A 12,147-nucleotide genomic window follows, 5' to 3' on the forward strand; every position below is an offset into this window, starting at 1 on the left:
AAATACCATGGGATGTATTACATAAAGTATATATTATTTGTTCACCAAGTAAGGAAAAAGTGCTGGACCGATAAAATTGCCTCTGTAATTCAGTCATTATATAAATACGGCTGTCCCCTTATCTGCATTTTTGCTTTGAGAGATTTCAGTTACCCACAGCCAACTGTGGTCTTAAGATAGTAAATGGAAAATTCCAGAAATAATTCATCAGTTTTAAAGGGCACAGTATGCAGAGTAGCATGATGAAGTCTTGCACTGTCTTACTCCGTCCTGGCAGGGATGTGAATTTCCCTTTTGTCCAGCATATCCTCGCTTTGCACCTGGGAGTCAGTGAGCTACCAATTTGGCTGTAGCAGCATGGCTGTGCTTGTGTTCAGGGAACCCATATTTTACTTGATGGCCCCAAAGTGCTAGAGTAGTCATGCTGGCGTATGGCTATAATTGTTCTATTTTATACTAGTCATTGTTCTTAATTTCTCACTGCACCTAATTTGTAAATCAAACCTTATCATAGGTCGTATGTATGGGGAAAAACATAGTATATATAGTGTTCAGTAATATCTACATTTTCAGGGATTCACCCCAAGGTCTTAGAATGTATCTACCATAAATAAGAAAACTACTGTGAATGTTACAGTAAAACAAACATGACTTTTCACTTTACTTTTCAGATATGCAACTCTTCCGTGGATGTACCTGATGTCCAGAATCTTCTCCAGTTCAGATGTGGCTTTCATTTCCTACGTCTCACTAAACTTCATCTTTGGCCTTTGTACCATGCTTATAACCATCATGCCCCGGTTGCTGGCCATCGTCTCCAAAGCTAAGGTCGGTAGCTTTGTAGCATCACCTCTATACCTCTGTACCTCTAGTGCAAAGACAGTGTTATCTCATCCCTCTTTTGTTGCTTTTCCAACTCAATGGAAATGCATTGGTATCCACTGTCTTTAAATTCCAGAAAGATAAATTGGTTCTAATTTGCAGAAAACATGTTGCCATTATAAAAGCCATGCCCGGGCCGGGCGTGGTGGCTCACGCCTGTAATCCCAGCACTTTGGGAGGCCGAGGCGGGTGGATCACGAGGTCAAGAGATCGAGATCATCCTGGTCAACATGGTGAAACCCCGTCTCTACTAAAAATATAAAAAATTAGCTGGGCATGGTGGCGCGTGCCTGTAATCCCAGCTACTCAGGAGGCTGAGGCGGGAGAATTGCCTGAACCCAGGAGGTGGAGGTTGCGGTGAGCCAAGATGGCGCCATTGCACTCCAGCCTAAGTAACAAGCGCGAAACTCCGTCTCAAAAAAAAAAAAAAAAAAAAAAAAAAAAAAAAAGCCATGCCCAGGCTTAGCGACATTTGATGAAAAGATGTGCTGTTTTGGCCACTCCATTCTTGACGTAGAACCATGAAGATGTTCACTGCCACATCCATAGCATTTTTATCACAGACTATTTGTTGATGAATTACTGATGAATCGTAGAAAAGTGAGTCATTGAAACATGTCAATGTTCACCATCATTGGGATCAGAGACTACAAGGGCCCCAGCACAGCTGAACATGCTCTCAGGACACAGCATATCTGGATGATAATCTCTGGGGACTCCACCCTCTTCTCTTTGATTTCTGGAACAAATTTAATTTTGCTATTTTCCAAGTGTGGCAGCCAAGGGCTTTCCTAAGCATGAGCCCCATGGACAGGAAGAATTTCTCTTGTGATGCCAATGCCATTCTCCAATTGCTGTTCCTATTAGCAAGTCATTTTTTAGGTGTCATCTTCAGCAGGTGTCTAGGTCAAGCTGAACCCATTCATCCTGTCACATTCCTTTCATGCCCGTCTCCTTCCTTAGTGAGGCCTGCCTGGGTCTTTGCCTCTGCTTTTATACACCTTTCAGCCTCTCAGCATCCCCTGTGCTACCTGGAGATATGGACTTCAGATTTTGCACTTTCCTCTGTCCTGATATTGCAGTCATTTTCATTTTGTTATTTTTCTCAGCTCTGACCACACTATTTTCTCCTGATTCCCTGCTGTTTGCATGGACTCTGATTCCTCAGTAGTTCCCAAATGTTTGGCCAACTCAGGGGCGGAAAATATGACTGGAAAAAGGTATTGAGCTCCTAGTTCTGAAGCATATGCTGCAGTTCTCATTTTAAATCAAACAGGGACTGACACCTGCTTAACTGGGTTGAGTCTTTTTCCTCATGGCTGGACTTTCAGAGACTTAGTAGACTTGCCAATGATAGGGGATATTGGTTTTTATAATTGTGCTTCATTTTGCATAGAAGCAGTGAACTCTACAAACATCCATTTTGCATTCAGTGATGGTAATAATCTATTTTGGCGATTTTACAGATTGATTATTGATACTAATCTGTATTAATATGTCTAAACTTTAAATAGAAAACTTGCAGAACAATTAACTGGCTTTAGCTTGAGGAGAAAATTGAAATCGTGAGAGAGAGTATACAATTTCCCTCTTCCCTCGTCAGATCTCTAACATGACATGATCCATCGGGATGTCAACCAGTGAACCATGGTGAAATCAAAAACAGACTCACAGTAGATAATCCTGTGGTGAGGAACTTGGAAGCAGAGAGCTGCCCTGGGAAGAGAGTCACAGAAGTGAGATTTAGGTCCAAAAGAAAAAGGAAGAATTGTCCATATCCAAAGAGGAAGCTGACCAGGAACCTTTCCACTCATGAGATTCTACCAGTGTGACAAGTGGAAAGGCATTGCTACCTTTAATTATAAACAACATTGCTTACTTGTTTAAAAAAATCGATAGACAATGAGGTATTTGCAGAAAAATGGATCTAAATAAATTGGTAACAAATAATAAAAAGCAGCTTATTGTTTTTCTTTGGGTCTTTCTTTTCCTTTGCTCTTTATTTTGTTATTTGTTTAGGAAGCAACATTATTCAAATTTTTTTTCAAATAATTTCAAATTTTCATTTGTAGGTTATGGAACAATATGTTCCTATAGAGTTAATGAAAGAAATCAAGAAAGGTGACTGGATTCTCAGATCAGTCTTTTTTTCTTTTTAATTATTTTAAGTTCTGGGGTACATGTGCAGGTTTGTTACATAGGTAAATCTGTGCCATAGTGGTTTGCTGGACCTACCCATCACCTAGGTATTAAGCCAAGCATTCATTAGCTATTTTTCGTAATGCTCTTCCTCTTCCACCTAATTCCCCAACAGACCCCAGTGTGTATTTTTACCATCCTTGTGTTCATGTGTTCTCACTCTTCAGCTCCCACTTATAAGCGGGAATATGTGGTGTTTGGTTTTCTGTTCCTGCAATAGTTTCCTAAGAATAATGAGTTCTAACCCCATTCATGTCCCTGCAAAGGATATGATCTCCTTTTCTATGGCTGCATAGTATTCCATGGTACATATGTACCACATTCTCTTTATCTAGTATATCATTGATGGACATTTGGGTTGATTCCTTGTCTTTGCTATTGTGAATAGTGCTGTTGTGAACATATGCATACATGTATCTTTGGAATAGAATGATTTATATTCCTTTGGGTTTATACCCAGTAATGGGATTGCTGGGTCAAATGGTATTTCTGGTTCTAGATCTTTGAGGAATATCCACACTGTCTTCCACAATGATGAACTAGATCAGTCTTAATATCTAGTGTAACCAGTATTAACTGTTGTGTATACTATCTATAGCATTAACTATAGTATTAACTATTGTGTATACAAGCTATAGTGTTAATGTGATCATTTCCATTATTACCAAATCACAGTTGATATATGATGACACATTTTGAGTTCAAATGCAAGATCTGGGACATTTGTCTTTCCCATTGGTGAGGCTTCCTATTGGAGTGAGGGGGTTAGGAGGAGCAAAAATTTGTGTTTTCTAATTTATTTCTTTGTATAATGATCATTTTCACATAATCCCAAATCAAACATCATGGATTGTTATTCTTTGAGTTTGTGCAGCTGCATCCCCCTTATGTGTATGGGTTATTTGTAAACTCAGTGTTCATATATTGCTAACACCTTTGTTCATACTTGTGTAGAGATCATTGTGAATTTCTTAAAATTAGATGTAAAATTATCACTGTTCTCAAGCAAGTAAAATCTCGAAAGGCAAATGTCAGTAGATCTAATATCTCAGGAAGGATCTGCTTTGTTTCGATGGCTGTCTATCTGAGAATATCAGTGAGTAGTTGGGATAGGGAGGACCTGGAACACAGAACTAACCAAGGAGAAAAAGAAGTTGTTGGTATATGTGATGAAAAGGGGAATAGCTTTTAATTGGATTTCTTTTTCACTCTACAGAATTTACAGAATATCTATGATGTCCTCAAATGGGTCTTTACTATTTTTCCTCAATTCTGCCTGGGTCAAGGGCTGATAGAACTCTGCTATAATCAGATAAAATATGACCTGACCCACAACTTCGGCATTGATTCCTATGTGAGTCCCTTTGAGATGAACTTTCTGGGCTGGATCTTCGTGGAACTGGCCACGCAGGGCACAGTGCTTCTCCTCCTGAGGGTTCTGCTACACTGGGATCTTCTGCAGTGGCCAAGGTGGGTTCTGAAAGGCTCATCCTCGAGCCGCACTTACTCCTGCAAAAAGAGAGGAAGAGAAAAATTCATCCTGGAAGTTGTAAAATAAAAATTGTAACTGATCAGCATTATACCTAGTTCTAATGTGTTAAGATTTTATTATTTTTTAAATGTTGATTTGTGTGAGTCACCCACACCAGGAAGGAAATTTTCAAAAGATACGGTGCCAAGCATCGAGATAATCTTTCCAATTAATTGTCTCAGTCTATTTTCACTTTGAAATTGCTGAATTTCTCTGTTACTTTGAAGTAGCTAAGGTAAATTTGGTTGATACCATAACATTATTTTTACAACTAAATGTTAAGAACTCTGGAAGCAGGAAGATAGGAAAGTTCAGTGCAGATGTCTGTGTGTCCTTTGCTGGATCTTGTTGCTTATGCTGCTGTGTTCTCATCTTTGTCAGGTGAGTTCGAAAGTCAGTAGCAGGGGACATACATAGACAGGTAGATGTATGATGTGGTTTATATACATGCATGCATACATATACGCACACATGCATTCCTACTACTCTAAATAGGATTTAATATGGCCTTGCAAGGATATCTGAAATATTGTAAGATAAAACATTTGAACGATATAAGGAAGCCATGTGGTATCCTGTGTAGGGTCCACAATGGTATGGCTTTCCCTCCATGACCCAAGTGGCCTGAATTCAATGGCCTGCTCTTTACAAGGCTTATGTATTTCCCTCTGACCTCTACTTGAGGAAAGGATCCTTTTTGGAGAAATTACCAATTAATACCATGTCACTAGAAAATCTGTTAAGAATTATAAAGACATATGATTAACATTTTATGGTGATCCCCTCTATAACGTTTCTTCCTTTCAGCCATTTCCTGACCTATTTTCTTATCTAACCCCTTTTAATAAGTAAAGTAGACAACCGTTTTGAATATAAATCCCATGTGCTTCTGAATTGGCCACATCACTCTGGAGTCTGCAGATTTCCAATAGCTGACTGAACCTGGAGTAAAATGTGGAGTGCCTTTTAAACGTAATTTGTTCTCTGATGTCCCACTAGTTTAGTCTATTTTAAAAACCCATAATGTAGGATCCCCTTGGGCAGATTTCAGGGTAGTCCATTTTCCTATAGTATCAAAATTTTTCTTTAAAGAGAAAAATGTGTATTACCTTTACTTTCTAGAGTTGTAAGTATAAGTTGAATTGTATTTTAAAATAATGTCCTTGTTATCCACAGTAAAGAGTCAATTTTTTTCTCTACATGAAAGTTACAGAGCATAGAAATTTAAGTGAATTTAGACACTAGTTGCCTACTACTATTTTACGGATAATTGTCATAATGACTGCATGACCCGGTCAATTTACTTTTAAAACCCAGATCTAAGTCACTAGTCATTGTTTGAAAGGTAAAGCCCAAAGTTCATAGGTCCCCCTCAAGTGTGGTGCCTCCTGCTTAGTGAAGCAGTCTGTGATCCTCCTCCCACCCTACACAGACATTTGCTGCCTTGACTCTGGGGCTGGGTTGATGCCTTCTCAGTATTTCTGATATGTTCTCTTTCTCTATTAGGGCCTATCTGTATTGTTTTGTAGTATTGACATGCTATTCATTGTTGAATCTTGGAAGAGAATAGGAAGACCCTGCCCCCTGCAATGGGCGATGGATAGATCCTGCTTTCCTGGTCTCTGCAGGGCCCCTGTCACCTGCACCCACTGCTGGATGAAAGTGCTGAGTTCCCACTTCCTTGCTGTCCTTCCCTAGCCTACACTAGCTCCTGTCCAGCTGTCTCACTCTCCTGCTGCTGGCCTTGGGTTGTTTGCCAAGAATTCAGGTTTCCATTAGGACCAGAGCCCTAGTTCCTGTCTATTCTGTTTCCTGCCTGGAGCTGCACTTTTGCTCTCTATACCCTAGATGCTGGTTGTGTTGGAACCACCACACAGTTCAGATATGAGATGTGCTGCATATTGGGAAAATTCTGCTATACCTAGGGCCCATGTGGATTTTTCCTATTTAATATAGAGATCATTTTTTAGTGATTTTCAGTTAGAGGATAACTAAGTGGCACATTTCTGGGCATAGTTGGATTTCTGTATTAGGACACTGGATTTTTGTGAGGGGTGGACCAGAAGTAACCTCAGTCAGTTGTCCCACCAGCTAAAATGACTTGAGGAGATTTAAATGAATGTACACACCTGGGCCCCTCCCTAGAACTCTATGATGAGAAGCTCTGGAGATGAGATCTAGGAGCTGTCCATAAAGCTTCCCAGATAATCCTCCTGAGGATAGGATGAGCAAGCTGTTGTGGGTTACTGTGAGGACTGATCTGCCAGTCAGGGGGGAATACAGGTGGCACAACTTCCTGTTGGACTGGGAAGACTTCTGGAAGTCCAGGACAGGATGAAAGGTCAGTAAACACACCTTCATCTTGAAAAGGGAAATACCATTCAAGCAGAAAAGTGTAAAATTTAATGAATTTTCACAAATTGAACACATTTATGTAACCCCCTCTCACTAATAAACTGAATGCTACCAACACCTCAGATGGCCCCTCATAAACTTCTCCATCAATAGTTGCACTCTAGGTAACTGCAATCCTTATTTTTATTGATTTATTTTTTATGCCTTTGAATATTATATAAATGAGGTTATATAAGATAGACTTCTCAGTATCTAGCTATATTTTCCTCATTATCTATGCTCGTGTAGAATAAATATGTTTGTCAAATGGTGATTTCAGGTATGGAAAAATAATAAGGAAAGTTGCCATGGAGAGTTGCTGGGGATACTTGGAGCTTGCCATGGATATTGAGTTTTATTTTTAATACCTTTTTTATTTTGAAATAGTTTAATAATCAGAAGAAGTTGTAAAATTAGTATAGAAAGTTTCTATGTACCTTTCACCCAGCTTCTCCTAATGACAATATAATAATTCATGGTAATTTACACTGTCACAGCCAGGTAATTGATGTTGGTTATGATACTAACTCAGAGGTTATCATTGAAATATAATCATTAAATATATTTAAATGATTAAATATAATAATTAAAATATTGGCATATTATAGTTTATGGGGGAAATTGAAATTTATTTGAAAGTCAAATGCATCAGATTGGAAATTATAAAGAAGATTAAAAAGTGAGCAGCTCAGATTTAGAGAAAATAAGGGTTGAAAATTAAGTTTGCAGTCCTGTGATAGATACTTATTGAATACTTTTTGCAAAGTATTGTGCAAAGTGCTGGCTATATAATCCTTTTATATGATTTAACATGTATTATAAACTTGCAGTATTTGAATACTTTTATATACAATTTATTTATTAAATGACTTGTTTAGTAAAAGCACTTAATAAGTAAATGCCTTATAATTTTGTGATAAATTATTTTAACATTTAGTACAAAAGTCTGATTTTATTATTCATAAAATTAAAAACTGGTCCTAGTTTAGTATCAATCCATTTCAGTATCTTTTAGGAACGTGTATATTTTGTTTATGTTAGAGAATAAAAACGGATTCTTGACTGATAATCGGGATGGCAGAACTAAGGTGCTCTAGACAAAGTGATTGTGCAGAAGTGCGAAGGCAGTAGCTTTCACTTTTTACAAATCTCTGGCCTTTTTCCCTCTTAGAGACTATTCTGGTATCATTTGCCAGGTGTGAATTCACTCTGATTTCATCTTCCCAGGGGCCATTCTACTCTCCAAGGCACAGTCAAATCTTCTAAGGATATAGATGTTGAAAAAGAGGAAATGAGGGTGTTTGAAGGCAGAACCAGTGGAGACATTCTTGTGTTACACAACCTTAGTAAACATTATCGACGCTTTTTCCAGAAGATTATTGCTGTGCAAGATATTAGTTTGGGCATACCAAAAGGAGAGGTAATGAAGCTCCTATTTTTATCTTCTTCTGTTGTGAAACTGTGCAACTCTAATTGCTGATCTGCTTGTGTTATTCTCAGGATATTTGAAATCAGAGACAAAAACAGCCCTCAAATTTCAGAAATTTCTACAAAATCAGTAGAAGCAGAACTGATAGAGGGTCTGTTGACTATTTTATAATGAAAACTTAGCTGATTGATAGGATTTGTTTATTTTATAATTTTAAAATGTTCATGTGATTGCATAGTTTTAATTATGACTTGGGCTATGGGAAAACTTTTTGTTGAGCAAATATTTTGTGAATCTAATTTAAAAAACCACTTCTATCTCTTACTGGGACATCAATACTCTAAAGTCCAATTAAACCAATCTGGCAAAATGCTACTCTGAAAAGGTAGAGAACACTCATTTACCCTAGCAATAGCTTTGGAAGTTTTTTTTTCCCCACAGATAAGACATTAATTCTAGTTATAATGTTTAATTAGAACTGACAGAAGCCATATAAATTGTTCTGATTTGTGCTTAATGTGTAAAGGGAAATCAGTTCTGGAAATAATTGCCTTTAATTAACTGTTAAAAATATAAGAGCACCTTGCATTCATATTGTTCCCAGCTCCTGAAAAATTCAAAACAGGCTATATTGTTATCTGATTGGTATCTATGTTCTACATGTGATCTGACAGTAGCCCTTTCAGATATGACTATTCTGAGGTAAAGAGAAGCTGAGAGACCAATCTGAAGTAATGCAGGCATATTCTTACTCTTTGAACTATGATTTCTGGTATATTAGGACAAAATGTTAAGAAAGGAATTTTTTTTTTTTTTTGGTGGTTGTTAGCTTCTGCTCTAAGACTGGCTACGCAATCTTACCCATCTTATTGAATTATTTTTTTTAACCCTTTCTTTAAAAATCATAATTATTTTAGTTTTCCCAGTTCCTCTTCATAGTAGTTTAAAGCAAACAAGAGTAGGGGACAAGGTTCACTGAAAATCAATGGACAAAGGGCAGATTACCAGGAAAAAGGCATATGAATTTATTTGATTATAGTTTTACATGCTATGAGAGCCTTCAGAATGAAGACCCAAAGATACGGGGAAACCATCTAATTTTATGTTTACATTCAACCAAGTATGGACAGTCATGTAGAAATACGGTCGGACAAAAAGGGTATGACTCAATTAAAGCTGTTAGTCTCAGTGGGAAGCCCAGCAAGTCCTCTGTGTTTAGATTTTTTAAAATTTGGAGTTATTATCTATGTGTTTATGATGTTTTATTTTTATTAATTTTTAAAAATTTTATTTTAAGTCCTGGGATACATGTCCAGGATGCACAGGTTGGTTACATAGCTGTAAACATGTGCCATGATGGTTTTTGCTGCACCTCTCAACCCATTACCTAGGTATTAAGCCCCACATACATTAGCTATTTATCCTGATGCTCTCCCTCCCCCCTGTACCCCCACCAGGCCCCAGTGTGTGGTGTTCCCTGCCCTGTGCCCATGTGTTCTCATTGTTCAGCTCCCACTTATAAGTGAGAACATGCGGTGTTTGGTTTTCTGTTTATTCCTTCCGGGTGTGGGGCAGGACCCTCTCTGGAATACAGGTCTGTCTTATAACCTACAGTCAAACAAGGTAAGTCAGATAACTTCTTTAGGGCTAGTTTTTGTGGTGAAAAATATGTAAGGGAGGAGAAGTTAGGGTAACATTTTTAGGTTTTATGGCTGGCTTTGGGGAAAAGAGGTTCTAGTTTCTATGACCAGCCTCAGGGGAGGAAGAGGGGCCGGATACATCAGGGCAGGAGAAGGTCAGAGGAGAAACTTTGGATTCGGAGGCTGCCTTTGAGGCCTTCACGTTGGGATATTGTTTTCTGAGTCCCAGCAGGGCTAAGAGAGAAACTTATAAATCATTGATAAGAATGATGCTCCAGGTATGTTAAATGATCCAAGATGCCATTTAAAGTTGGATTTTATTCTCTTAAGCTCTTATAAGTGTTACAGTTTAATTACCTAGATGGAGAGTGTTATTCACGAGTCTGTGGAAAATACATAAATGACCAGGATACAGTCAGTCCTGCATTGCTTAACAATGGGGATATGTTCTGAGAAATGTGTCATTGGGTGATTTCATTATATAACATACTTTCACAAAGCTACATGGTATAGCCTACAACACACTAGGCTGTCTGGTACAGCCCATTCCTCCTAGGCTACAGGTCTATACAGCATGTGCTGAATACTGTAGTCAGTTGTAACATAAGGCAAGTATTTGTGTATCCAAACATAGACAAGGTACAGTTAAAATATGGTATTGTCATCTTGTAAGATGACCATTGTGTGTGTGGTTCATCATAGCCTGAACTCTTATTGACTGTATGTCCTTCTCCATTTAGAAATTAATGATCAGGAAACAAAATATCATAAGCATATACTATGTTACATGGGAGCATAAGCATTCTCCCAAGGCAGGGACAATGATAAAATAATATATTCTTTGGAAGTCACATCATCATAATAATTATTATCCTCTCAATTTCATTTTTGTATATATTGAAGTACTTTCTCAAAAGAACTGGAAGTTTCATGAGTGGTATTGTCTTCAGTGCTGTAAGTCCAGAGAGGGTGGCTGGGTAGGGAGAGAAGAAAAGGTAGGAGGACAGGGTATGTGGGGAGAGCTTTATGAAAATGTGGGTTTATAGCTAAGCCTTAAAGCATAGGTATAATTTGGATAGGCTGATGGTGGTGCACCCTGGGACATGGACAGGATAGGCCTGGATCGAGATGGACTCATACTGCAGATAGTGGGAAAGATGCAGAGAAGTGGGGGGAAATGGTAATTGAAGCAGGTGGCAACTCAGGGGCGTGGTGAAATCCAGAGGTCCAAAACAGGATTATGTGATGGTTAGGTAGGGCTTGGTGGCAGAAAATACAGAAGCAGTCACTTTCCAAGCTTTGAGAAGCCAGGAAGCCAGTTTATATCCATAGATTGCAGCAACTAGCCATCAGAAGTCTTGGAAGGAGACTGACAAAACCAGAGAGACACAGTCACCAAGGTGGACTCTCAGGCACTGTGTATTCTGAGGCACATGATAGAGACAGAGTGTAGAAAAGACAGCAAGAAGGCCATTTTTCACATCGGCTTTTAAGGTGAGTTTGGATCAATAACTGAATTGACTCCATGCTCAATGTCAGAATATAGAACGAGAGGTTATCTTTTAATTAATATCAGGATTAGCCTAGATTCTGAGTTAGGAGTGAAGTCACAGGAATTTTACAGCCTCTTCAATGGAAACAGACGGTGTATAAAGAAGGTGTGAGCATTGCACAAACACACACGCATGTGTACACACATACATATGCATATACATTAGAAGATGGAATCTGTGAAAAGAATACTTTAAAATATACAAAAATGAAATTAGGAGAAAATAATTATGACAACGTGACTTCCAAAGAATATTGTATTATGTCTGCATAATTTGGGGTAGTTGGCATTTACTTCTTATCCTCTTGAGTTTTCCACACATGAATTTATTGTCTGTAAATTACTACTGAAATTCTTTTTTTTTTTTTGAGATGGACTTTCGCTCTTGTTACCCAGGCTGGAATGCAATGTCGTGATCTCGGCTCACGGCAACCTGTACCTCCTGGGTTCAAGCAATACTTCTGCCTCAGCCTCCAGAGTAGCTGGGACTACAGGCGTGTGCCACCATGCCCAGCTAGTT

The 12,147-nt window shown here is 38.4% G+C and overlaps 1 protein-coding gene across 4 annotated transcripts in view; it reads left to right on the forward strand.

Annotated features, from left to right (window-relative positions):
• Positions 1-12,147, forward strand: part of ABCA13 (ATP binding cassette subfamily A member 13) — a 446,251-nt gene that overhangs the window by 340,317 nt on the left and 93,787 nt on the right. For all 4 annotated transcript variants that reach the window (XM_035253372.3, XM_078342412.1, XM_035253370.3 and 1 more), the window contains 3 exons: positions 672-828; positions 4,298-4,551; positions 8,234-8,426. In XM_035253372.3, the coding sequence (XP_035109263.3) occupies positions 672-828; positions 4,298-4,551; positions 8,234-8,426 (604 nt within the window). The remainder of the gene's footprint in view (positions 1-671; positions 829-4,297; positions 4,552-8,233; positions 8,427-12,147) is intronic.

This window comes from Callithrix jacchus, chromosome 11 (genome assembly GCF_049354715.1).
Source record: "Callithrix jacchus isolate 240 chromosome 11, calJac240_pri, whole genome shotgun sequence".
Classification (NCBI taxonomy): Eukaryota; Metazoa; Chordata; class Mammalia; order Primates; family Cebidae; genus Callithrix; species Callithrix jacchus.